This window comes from Phragmites australis, chromosome 17, assembly GCF_958298935.1.
Source record: "Phragmites australis chromosome 17, lpPhrAust1.1, whole genome shotgun sequence".
Lineage (NCBI taxonomy): Eukaryota > Viridiplantae > Streptophyta > Magnoliopsida > Poales > Poaceae > Phragmites > Phragmites australis.
Window position 1 is genome coordinate 28044766 of NC_084937.1, and position 11545 is coordinate 28056310.

Below are 11545 nucleotides of genomic sequence, written 5' to 3' on the forward strand. Positions count from 1 at the left end.
ACCCTTACAAATTCTAATCTCATAATAATATATACTAATAGATAATGCAAATATACTAATATCACTAATCATTTTACCAATAAGTATGATTTGCAAAGGTAGATGACTTCGTTCCACCGATTTAAAGGGATAACTTCATCCAGCATATTAAGAGAATATTTCCTAGGAGCGATGATCCCATCCCTACTTTCCTTGAACCCAACACCATCAACATAGAGATCGTCCCATTCTATCTCATCTTGTCCTCTAAACCAAACACACCCTTAGACTAATAGATAAAAAAAAATTCTCAGTTTGCACCGCGAATTAGACCAAACGACGAGTACGGTTAGCCCACATATGTTAACCCTATTCCTTCCCTATGTGAAACATATCGTGGGATATGAGTGATTAAGATGGAATTTACCCTCCTATATGATGGATGAAATACCTCTGACCCCTCAATGTGGTTGAATTAGAAACTGCATGACTATGTCCATGTGATTAAAGAGTTAATCATGAGTTGAATAATTCTACTATAAGATTAAGTGAATGGTCGCGCTATCATAAGTATGACACGTGTCTCTCTTTTAGCTTGACTGGTATCGTAGAGCAAATGGATTGGTACATGTGTATATCAAGGTTCAAACGATATAATATTTATGTATATTCAGGAGTCAATAAGCTCTATTAACGACCGTTGTTGATTTCAGTTTGGAAAGGGGTTTTTGAGTCGTAGTCGTTTGTATATGAATTGAACAAGTTATATGCTTAATGGGTTGAAACAGGACACACATATTGGATCAGTAAGAGGATTTGATTGGATTTTGATCCATGTGGGACTAGAGTCCTGATAGGATACCAATGTAAAAGCTTATTCTATATATATATATATATATAAGGGGAGGTGTGGGGAGGGGTAGCACGGTTGATCCACTTCGAAATCCTAGCCACGCCCTCTCCACCTAACCTCTCGAATCCCAGTTGTACGTGTGGTACTAGCACACCAGTTGTCGGAGGGTTAACTCCTGTTGCAGGGATCCTGAGGGACCCCTTTTTAGAGATTCGGCCGGGGGGATGATCCTGAATATGTTCGCCGAAGGAATAAATGGGTATAAATGCTATGGCCGGCTGGGTGAAATGATCTAGTGCGGAACGAAGTAAATGCACTGGGATTTAGACAGGTTCGGGCCGCACGGACGCGTAACACCCTACTCCTGTATGGATACTATAAATGCCCTGAGAATGTCCCTCAAGGATGTTGCTGGTTACAAGAATGTTTGTCTATCCTAGAGCCTGGACTCCTTGTTCTTCGGTCTGTGTGTATCTGTTGGCTTTGGGCGCTCTTGGGCTTCTCTTCTCTTCTCTTCTCTACTTACTTCCTCTGGGATTGTCTAACTTGTCCAGCTTGTTCTGCGCCTGTTCAGAGATTTCAAAGGCTTCCAAAGCTTGTCTTTGTCCGTGCTGCCGGCTGCTTTAAATACCCGCCGGCAATAGCGTGCTCCGAACGGGAGGGCACGAGTTCCAATGCACCATAAATGGAAAGGGCGTCATCAAAGCCTCTGGGCGAAGTGACCGGGGGTGAAAAAAACACCCCACGCCCGGTCATCCGTCACCATAAATGCACTGGCAACGGGCGTCGTAGAGAGGGCCCACCGGGCAGCCGCAGAGCGGCCCGGCGTGCCCGCCCTGTCTTGTTCTCCTGCCATAGCAGCGCGGTAGACAAAACGCCTCGGCCCTCACGACGTTATCCCGAGGCGTGCCGGATGGCATGGGATGGGACCCGTGCATTTAATGACCCCACGCCCTTCTGCCAGAATGTGGCAGGAACTGACACCGAGCGTGGCGGGAGCAGTTGGAGGTGACAGGCCACGCACGCTCTTAAATGCGGCCTCGGGCCTTTGACTGGCTGACACCTCACCAGTGGGCCCCTGTGGGGGCCACTGTCAGGGGGCTTCCTGGGTCGTCGGGGAACCGAGTGCTCGGGGAGCCCGAGCACTCTCTCCCGAGACTGCCCTTTCTTGGTCCTCGGGGAACCGAGTGCTTGGGGGCTACTGTTCACCTCTCCGAGCACTCTCTCCCGGACACGCTTATACGGATTCTTGGGGGACCGAGTGATCGGGGGCCGCTGCACGCAGCACCGAGCACTCTCTCCCGGAACTTCCTTCAGTGGGTCCTCGGGATACTCGGGTGCCCAGGGGGCCACCGCTCGCGGCCCCGGGTACACTTCTCCTGGTACTTAGTTTTCCTGGTCGTCGAGAGACTCGGGTGCTCGGGGATCACCGTATACCTCCCCGAGCACTTTCTTCCCAGCACTTAGACTTCGCAGATCATCGGGCAATTTGGGTACTCGGGGACCACTGACTGTGGCCCCGAGCGCCCTCTCCCGGGACTTAATCTTTTTTGCCTCGCGGAGGAGACCCCGCGGGATGGCACCACGTGGCGGATTGCTGGCCTGGCCCTGGGATTCAGGGACCCCCGGTTCCTGATTTACCGACACCAGTGTTCATCATTACATGTCAAGACGTGTGGACACCGTAGAGACATTGTTGCAATTGTAGTGCTGATCAAGTCGATGTCGCTTCCGATAAGGCGATCACGATTAATCGAAAAACTATCGACTAGGTAGTCTGAACACCCCCCCCCCCAAGGAAATCGAACCTAGAGGTTGATCCTGACTAGGAGGTCGACCATCTACGATAATCCTGCTAAGTTTGATTGCTTACTCTACATCGACGTGCATGACTTTAAATCAGTCTACTCTAACTCTTCTTCCACTGCCATACCTCGCTATTTTAGAAAGGGTCATCCCTATTTCCCTTTCATTGTTGGTTCAACAATAACTAATAGTGATAATATATTATTGTCGGTTCATAAACTCTAAGTGCACTTAAAAAGTTGAAACAGCAAAAACCGACACTGATAGTGATTATCACTATCGGTTGTTGTTACGAATCGACGATGATAATGTATCACTGCTGGTTGATAACATGAACCGATAGTGATATTTAAATTATCACAGTCGATTCTTCGCTAGAACCGGTAGTGATATTACTTCATCAAAAGACATGCATTTAATAACGGGCAGTGATAATGTTTATCACTAATGGTTGTATTTACGAACCGGCAGTGATACTCAAAAATTCGTATAAATTCATGTGCCCGCCTGCTCGGCTTCTCGCGAGCTCCTTTAAAATTACATGCTCTTAATCGCTCTCGCTGCTCTTACTCGATCTCTCTCTCTAGTCTCACCCTCTGCCTTCAATTGTCGCCGCTGCCACGCTTTCCAGCCATGGATCCACACGATGCTTCTCCCCCTTCGGCCACTCCACCGTCGCCTCCGCCGCCACCTTCTGTAGCCACGCTCCCACACCTGCATCGTCATCCGGTGATGAGTTGAAGGCCCTGCCAGCTAGGTCATCGAATGAGACCGAGATGACCTCGGACTCTAGCGACTCGATGGGTCCCCCCTAAGGATTATGACGTGTGCGACTTCTTCCTCGATGAGCCAAAGACGAAGGAGCCCTGGCCGAGCTCAGATGATGATAACAAAGAGGAGATCAGTGATGACGACGACTACTTCTTCGTCGCCATGGCCGACGGCCAACAAACATCGTCAATCGTTTAGGGTTTTTGCGCACAGGGGTTTAAGTTTTTTTCCGCTCAGCCCTACATGTCTTTTGATTTTAGTGTACAGTGATGGATTTAGTGTGTTAACTATAGATCAGTGGGATATAAAACTCTAATTATGGAGATTAGCAATATAAATCTTGGTTAAATTATTGCTTGACTGATTAAATTTTATTTATTTATTTTTATCTTAGATTGAGTATTATTGCCAGTTCATAGCTAGAATCGACAATCATAAGTATACAAATTGGTAGTATATGTTCAAGAACCGGTAGTGATAATTATGAATTAATACTGTCGTTTCAAAAACCGACAGTAATGTAGTTTTTAACCGGAAGTGATGACATTTTTCTGTAGTGTGTTTGTCTAGTGGTAACGATTCATAACTCCCTACTCGTATGATTTCTTGATTGAACATAGTAATTTTTTTGTTTTACGCTATCATAGCTTATCCGTTTCGTAACAATAAGAATAGAGGATTTTAATTTACACCCCGATTAGGGGTGGTAAACACAACTATTCTACTTATTGCAAGGTATTTGTAACTCCGGTGACTCGTATGGGAGTAGTTGCAATTTAGAATGAGTAACATCTCCTTGTAAATTTTTTATTTTATTTTTGTGGTGGCTAATAATACCGGTAACTATTTTATACTACTCAAGTATATAGAAGTATTAAATGTTCTCATTGTTTCTCATTCTACTCGATTAATTGATTTCAGCTCGTATACTACTACTATTGTCTGATCCCTCTTTTTTTTGCCTTTTTTAATGACCATATATATATATATATCAAAGCGTCTTGTAAAAACTCTCTCAACAACAACCGAATGTTAAATTGTTAACTCGATTTTTATCATGCCCCTGCTTCTATTTGCTGCCGCTAGATAAGAGTAATGTACTGGCGGTACTACTCGAATGGAGCACCGCTAATATTCTAGTTAGGAATGTAACTGGTACATAATGAGTAGTTTTGAAGTTTATTTTTATTTAATTTAATTAGGTGAAACTTGCATCCTAAACCTTTTTTTCACCGTACACAATGCAGTCTCTAGTTTGAACTAAGGCCCTGTTTGTTTCAGCTTCGGATTCTGGCTTTCAGCTTTTATAATCCGAAGCTGAAACAAACAGGCAGCTTTTGGTTATAGCTTTTTAAAATCTGCTGGTTGGATTGTGAGAATCTGAGAAGCTGGTTTTCCTCAGCTTTTGATAGATTGTGAAAGTCCATTTTACTAAACTGTCCATTAAATTTTTTTAGAATCTACAGTCTAAAAGCTTTTCACAATCCAGCTTTTCACAATCCAACTTTTAACAATCCAGCTTTTATAAACTGATTTTCAGAATCTCTAGCTGAAACAAACAGACCCTAATTCCCTCTCAAGATAGTCCAGATCGACGACATGAAATAGCACACCCCTTTCAAGGCTCCTGGCCCGCGGCCGTACTCGTCTGGGCCCACTGTCAGTGACACAAAACTATGAAGAGGAAACTTTTGCGACCCCTCTCTCTCCCTTTATAACTCGGCCGCCCCTGCGCTCCTCTCGTCTGCGCCGCGGTCTCGATCACTACCGTCTCCCCCACAGCTCCAAAGGCAAAACCGAGAGAGCAAAGAGAAGAAGGGAGAGCTAAGGAACCATGGCGGCCTCCCACTCCCGGCTCCGAGCTGACGCGCCGCTCTTCGTGCCGCCTGCGTCGTCCTTCGTCCCGCCGGCGGTCGCTCCTGAGATCGTGGCGTACGTGTCTAATCCGGAGGTCCTACCGCCGCTGGGCCTCATCCCAATGTTCCCGTGCCAGGCTCCGCCTCCGCCGCTGGGGTTCCCGGGCTGCCCGGGGTTCCCGCAGGGCCCAGGTGTAGGGATGCCGGGCGCGTTCCCCCACCCGGCCGCCTGGGCGCCGCCGATGCCGATACCGCACGGGACGATGGCGTTCCCTGCGGGGTCGCACCGTGCCCCTCTGCAGCCTCAGCTTCCCCTCGTCACGCCGATCCCGCAGGACGGTTGCAACCCACCGTCGCGCACTGCGCGTACTCGACGTGCTTCCGGTGGTAGGCCGCGGCCCTGGCTCGACGTGCCGCCACGGATGCAGCGAGCGGCGTGTCCGGTGCCATTCCCGTCACCCCGCGGCGTGGAGGTCATCGGGGTCGGAGGCGACGCCGCCGCGAAGGGGGAGCCGGCCAACGAGCCGTCCCCGCGCTCAGTGCTCGTTACCGCGAGCACGCCCGTTTCGCCGACAAGCTCCCTCCCGGCGACCTTCCCCTTGCCGCACCTGACTTCCCCTACGCCGCCGGCGTCCACGGGTCTCACCCCGGCAACGGAGCCTTCCCCCGGCTCCGAGCTCGCTACCGTTGGTCCGCCGCAGAGGAGGCGGCGGCAGCGCGCGCTTCCTCCCCAGCAGGCTTCCGGCGGCGAAGTGCGCCGCCGCGTCCGGAAGACACGGCGCCTGTTCAACCCTGCTTCCAATCGGACGTCTCTAATGATCAGAAACATCCCTAATAGTTTCACGTGCGTGCTGTTACTTTACCACTTTTTGATTCATTCTTTGAACTTGTTATGCTTGAAATCCGATTGTTTTGTTCGTTTCTACACAGGAGGATGAGGCTGATGAACATCATTGATCAACATTGTGCTGAAGAAAACGCGAAAGTCATATCGGCCGGCGGCGGCATCTGGTCGGAATACGACTTCCTCTACCTGCCGATCGACTTCGGGTATTATATCTCACATTTGTTCCCAATACTAATCAATCTTATCCTAGCGAGCTAGGGTTTTTGCTGCTCGATCGTCACCTTGTTCGTTGCATTTTCCCAGGACCAAGTCCAACAAGGGCTACGCCTTCGTAAACGTAACCACGCCGGCCGCGGCGCGCCGGCTCTGGGAGCACCTGCATGGGTATCGCTGGAAGGTCAGGGGCTGCGGCAAGACGTGCGAGGTTGACCACGCGGCAATCCAGGTACGTTAGCGTCCGCTGCCTTCGTCTTCGCTAGCGCCGCCGGACTCACCCGTTGTTTGATCTGCAGGGGCGGGACGCGTTGGTGGCCCATTTCTCGGGGTCGTGCTTCGACTGCGAGACGGCGGAGTTCCTGCCGGTGTGGTTCCAGCCGCCGCGGGACGGCGCTTGGCCGGCCGTGGGCGTGCAGCATGTCGTCGGTCAACTAGGGCGCCGCTCCTGACGGGCTGTATCCTCGTCTCCTCGATGCACGCAAGCCGCCGTCTATCTTGCATTCTATCGGTTCTTGTGAGGAACAGATGGAACGGGAGATAGGATTAGCTAGCTTGATTACCTGCTTAGAGTAATTTGCATGTGTTTTCCTTCCCATTTGCATGCGTTTTCTATCTAGAACCAAGCTTAAGTCGAAGCTTAAGCAGCCCCTGTTGTGTGTAATATGTTTGGGCTGTATCAGCTTAAGATGCGGAATTGCATTATTATGTACGAGTAAACATACCCTCTTAGGGGGTGCCAAATGCACAATCTAAAGTAACATTTGTATTAGAGCTCAATTTATCCTGCGTAGAGCTCAATTTATCCTGCGTAGAGCTCAATTTATCGTAGTTCATATGCACTGCCGTGGTTTCGTCCCCGCACTCGATTTTAGTCCTTCTGAGTCTTGCTACTACTCTTTCGTTTGCTTATGGAATCAATCCTCAATTTCATGTCGATATGTTTGGGTAAAAGGATTTCAGTGCACTGGGGTGTTTATTTGAGAGGTACTTTATTGGGAATTTTTAGGATGCAGATTTGATTTGAGTCAAACTTGAATTGAACCCTCAGACATTTGATTGAGTCAAAGTTGAATTCGAATGTTTAGTTACGTTATTTCTAACTAATACTTTAAATTTTTGTCTTTTATAATACTGTTATAATATTATTTAATATCATTACAGGATTTTTTCATCCTATGCGCATTATACAGTATTTGCGCATTGTACTATTTGAAAAAAAATAAAAATAGGCATCATTCGATAATATAGTGATATATTTGAAAATTTAGTATTTATATTTGATGCTACGTTCATAGAAAACTAAATTTTGATACTATTTAGCACCTTAGTGAACTTGTAATCGATGTGAAGTGTGCTTTTTAGACATTATCTATCGAATATGGTCGGACCCAGGTCGTTCGCGTGTCTTGTCTTTACGTGCTGTTGTGTTTTGATATACAATAAGAGCGGGCTGATAATCAAGACAAGACTTAGGCCCTGTTTGTTTCAATTTCGGATTTTGGCTTTCAGTTTTTATAATCCGAAGCTGAATATCACAGATGGCTCGAAGTTTTCAACCATCTGTGTACTACTAATAGTACAGACAGCTTGTAGTTTAGAACCCGTCTGTACTAATACTACCACAAACGAATTCAAATCATGGCATCCCCGAATGATACCACCCAAACAGCGTCACTCGCATCCCAAAATCAAAATCATATTCCGTGGAATGCTCACAAATCATGTGCCGAATTGTCGAAATCAACATTAGCGATCAAGTTGATAATTTGCGCCTCTTTTGCATTAACAATCGCATGCTTAATAGTAAGAAGTAAGAACATATCAAATAGCATAGAGCAGACAACAAATCATGCAAAAACAACACAACCAGAGCATTACATGATAGCACAACAAGCAACGATTCTCAAACCAAAGTGTTGCAGACCAGGAAACCGAGAGAGATAGAACACAACAATCACGAACAGTGCTTAGGCCCTCTCACCCCTGATGCGTCGCGCGAGTTGGATGTCCTTGGGCATTATGGTGACACACTTGGCGTGGAGGGTGCAGAGGTTGGTGTCCTCGAAGAGCCGCACTAGATACGCCTCCGCGGCCTCTTGCAACCCGATAGCCGAGGACTAGAATCGGAGGTCCGTCTTGAAGTCCTACGTGATCTCCCGCACCCGTCGCTAGAAGGGTAGCTTCCGGATCAGTGGCTCCCTACTCTTCTGGTACTTGCGGATCTCCCGTAGCGTCATGACCCTTTGGTGCGGATTCTTCATGCTGCCCGTTGTCGGCGTCGACTTGCGCACCCCCTTGGTGGCCAGCTGCTTCCGAGGGGCCTTGCCCCCTTTGGACTTGCACACAGTCTGCTTCGTGCAAGCTATCATATTTGTGGAGCTAGAGGAGTTACTCGGAGGTGGGATTTAGTGAGATTGAATTCGAATGGGAATTGCGGTGTGGCTATGAGGATTTGGTCACCTCAGGACGATGGATCTTATACTACTAGTGGCGTCGATCCACGTGATGGGTGATGGCGGAAGGCCATTGGGTGAGGCAGCTTTGCAGTGGATCATTGGGCCCACCATATGCTTTCAGCTTTCTTTCTTTTTTCGAGGTAGTCTTCTTTCTTCGCGAGCCGAGCAATCATCGTCTGTAAACATAGTTCTAGTTTAGAACCTCTTGCATCGTTCCTTTTTTAATAGACGGTTCTAATTTGGAACTATCTGTATTATTACTATCTATAATACAAACGATTCTAAACTAGAACTGTCTGTACTAATAGTTTGTACATATCTGTATTGTAGCGTTTCGGTTTGTTGGAACTGCTTGTTGTCATTTTCTCAGATGGTTTTAGTTTGGAGTCGTATGTGATTTACTTTATACGGACGGCTCCATAGATCTGTCTATACAGGAGCGTCTGTCGGTGAATCAGGAACCAGGGGTCCCCGAGTCCCGAGGCCAGATCCGTAATTTGCCACGTGGCGCCTTCTCACGGGGATCATCTCCGCGAGGTACGAGAAGACTAAGTCCCGGGAGAGGGTGCTCGGGGCCATAAACAGTGGTCCCCGAGTACCCGAGTTCCCCGATGATCCGCAAAGACCAAATACTGGAAAGAGAGTGCTCGGAGCCATGAACAGTGGCCCCCGAGCACCCAAGTTCCCCGACGACCAGAAAAGTCGAGTACCGGGAAGGGTGTGCTCAGGGCTGCGAACAGCGGCCCCTGAGCACCCGAGTACCCCAAGGACCCAAGGGAGTTAGTTCCAGTAGAGAGTGCTTGGGGCCGTGAACAGCGGCCCCCGAGCACTCGGTTCCCCGAGGATCTAAACAGTCAATTCCGGGAGAGAGTGCTCGGGGCCGCAAACAGTGGCCCCCGAGCACTCGGTTCCCAAGGACCAAGAAAGGACATATCCGGGAGAGAGTCCTCTGGGATGTGAATAGTGACCCCCCGAGCACTCGGTTCCCCGACAGCCTAAGAAGTCTTTCGCCGGTGGCCCCCACAGAGGTCCAGCGGTGAGGTGTTAACCAGTGAAAGTCTCGATGCCGCATTTAAGAGGGCGCGTGACCTGTCACTTCCAATTGCTCCTGCCATGCTCAATGTCAGTCCCTGCCATATTCTGGCAGGAGGGCGTGGGGACATTTAATGCACGGGTCCCATCCCGCGTCATCCAGCGCGCCTCGGGATAACATCGCGAGGCCTAAGGCACCCCGTCTGCCGCCCTGCTGTGTCAGGCGTACAAGACCGAACAGGCACGCCGGGCTGCTCGGTGGCTGCCCGGTGGGCCCTCTCCGCGGCGCCCGTTGCAGAATAACATAATGACGATCGAGACCGGGCGGGGGGGGGGGGGGGGAGGGGGCATTTTCAACCCCCGTCACTTCGCGCAGCAGCCTATGATGGTTGCTTTTCCATTTATGGTGTCTTGGAACTCGTGCCCTCCTTTTCAGGCCACGCTACCGCCGGCGAGTATTTAAGAGGAGCCGGTGGACACGGAAAGCCTCTCTCTCTCTCTCTCTCCGGATTCGAACACTCAGAGCCAAGGAACAAGACCGAGATTCAGGACAAGCACAGAAGCTGAGATCATCGAAGAACAAGGAGCCCAAAGCTCTAGGATAGACAAACATTCTTGTAACCAGCAACATCCCTGAGAGACAATCTCAGTGCATTTATAGCATCCACACAGGAGTAGGGCATTACGCTCAGTGCGGCCCGAACCTGTCTAAAAACCTCCAGTGCATTTACTGCATTCTGTATCCGATCATTACATTCCACCTTCCATCGCATTTACGCTCATTTATTTCTCCCGCAAGACAGATTCAGAATCATCCCCTCGGTCGAATCTCAAAAGGGTCCCTCCGGATCCCTGCTTTAGGAGTTCACTCTCCGACAGCGTCCAACTAAATGGATTCTGTAGTAGTGTGCACTCATTAGAGAGCATATATTTAAACCGATCTATTTCATTACCTAAGTCACGCTATTAAGTTAGTCTTTATGCGTAACATATATGCCAACATTTGTTATTGTCATCTTTTTATGGTTAGAGTTCATTCATGTAGCGTCAAAAAATCTTATGTCCCATGTAGTATTATCAACGTATGTAACATATGTGCCAATTTATATGATAATTGTGTTGCATAACAACTATTATTTACTGAAAATTACTCACACAAATTTGCATTAAGAGAATAAAGAAATGTCAACAAAATTACATCGAAACAAATTTACAGCAGCAACACGTCGCTGCCGATACAAGAATAGATATTGGTCAGTTCTGTTGTATGACCTAATGAGTAAGACACAGACAACATCAGCATACAAGAGCGGTGATAGGACCATTGGCATGTATTCGGTACCTCAAGTATGTTGGAGCTCGTTTGAGGGACATATCCCGCATTGGCTATTGTAGCAGTCGATTACGCTCCTGTTGGAGTTAGCCTTAGGATGCATTGTTGAGCAAATGTAACACGGTTGCATGCAGCAATGCCTTTCCGGAGAAATACAGCATAAGCTATACAAAGTGTGTAGCATCGGATTTATCAAAAATAGGGTAAGCTGCTCGACGAGCATTGTGTAAAACATGGATTGGAGCGCATTGTGCTCCAAAAATGTCATTGTGGTCATAGATAATACTCCTTCTATTTAGAAATAGTATGTGTATTTTTTTAATTTAGTTTTTAAAGTTAGATTTTAACTAAGTTTTCTCACAAAATATAACATTTATAGCTACATATCTTATATAG

At 48.0% G+C, this 11545-nt stretch overlaps 1 protein-coding gene and 1 pseudogene across 1 annotated transcript; one reads left to right on the plus strand and one right to left on the minus strand.

Annotated features, from left to right (window-relative positions):
- Window positions 1-5243: 5243 nt before the first annotated feature.
- On the plus strand, window positions 5244-6777 carry LOC133897049 (protein MEI2-like 6). The gene is made up of 4 exons (XM_062337634.1): window positions 5244-6109; window positions 6196-6315; window positions 6416-6557; window positions 6625-6777. Exons 1-4 carry the CDS (start codon window positions 5244-5246, stop codon window positions 6775-6777), a joined length of 1281 nt encoding a protein of 426 aa, XP_062193618.1.
- A 1518-nt stretch (window positions 6778-8295) lies between these two features.
- Window positions 8296-8957, minus strand: LOC133897051 (uncharacterized; annotated as a pseudogene).
- Between the last annotated feature and the right edge of the window lie 2588 nt (window positions 8958-11545).

Coding starts and splice junctions, on each gene's coding strand:
- LOC133897049 (XM_062337634.1), top strand. CDS start 5,244: ATGGCGGCCTCCCACTCCCGGCTCCGAGCTGACGCGCCGCTCTTCGTG. Junction 6,316..6,415: donor TACCTGCCGATCGACTTCGG/GTATTATATCTC, acceptor GCATTTTCCCAG/GACCAAGTCCAACAAGGGCT. Junction 6,558..6,624: donor TTGACCACGCGGCAATCCAG/GTACGTTAGCGT, acceptor TTTGATCTGCAG/GGGCGGGACGCGTTGGTGGC.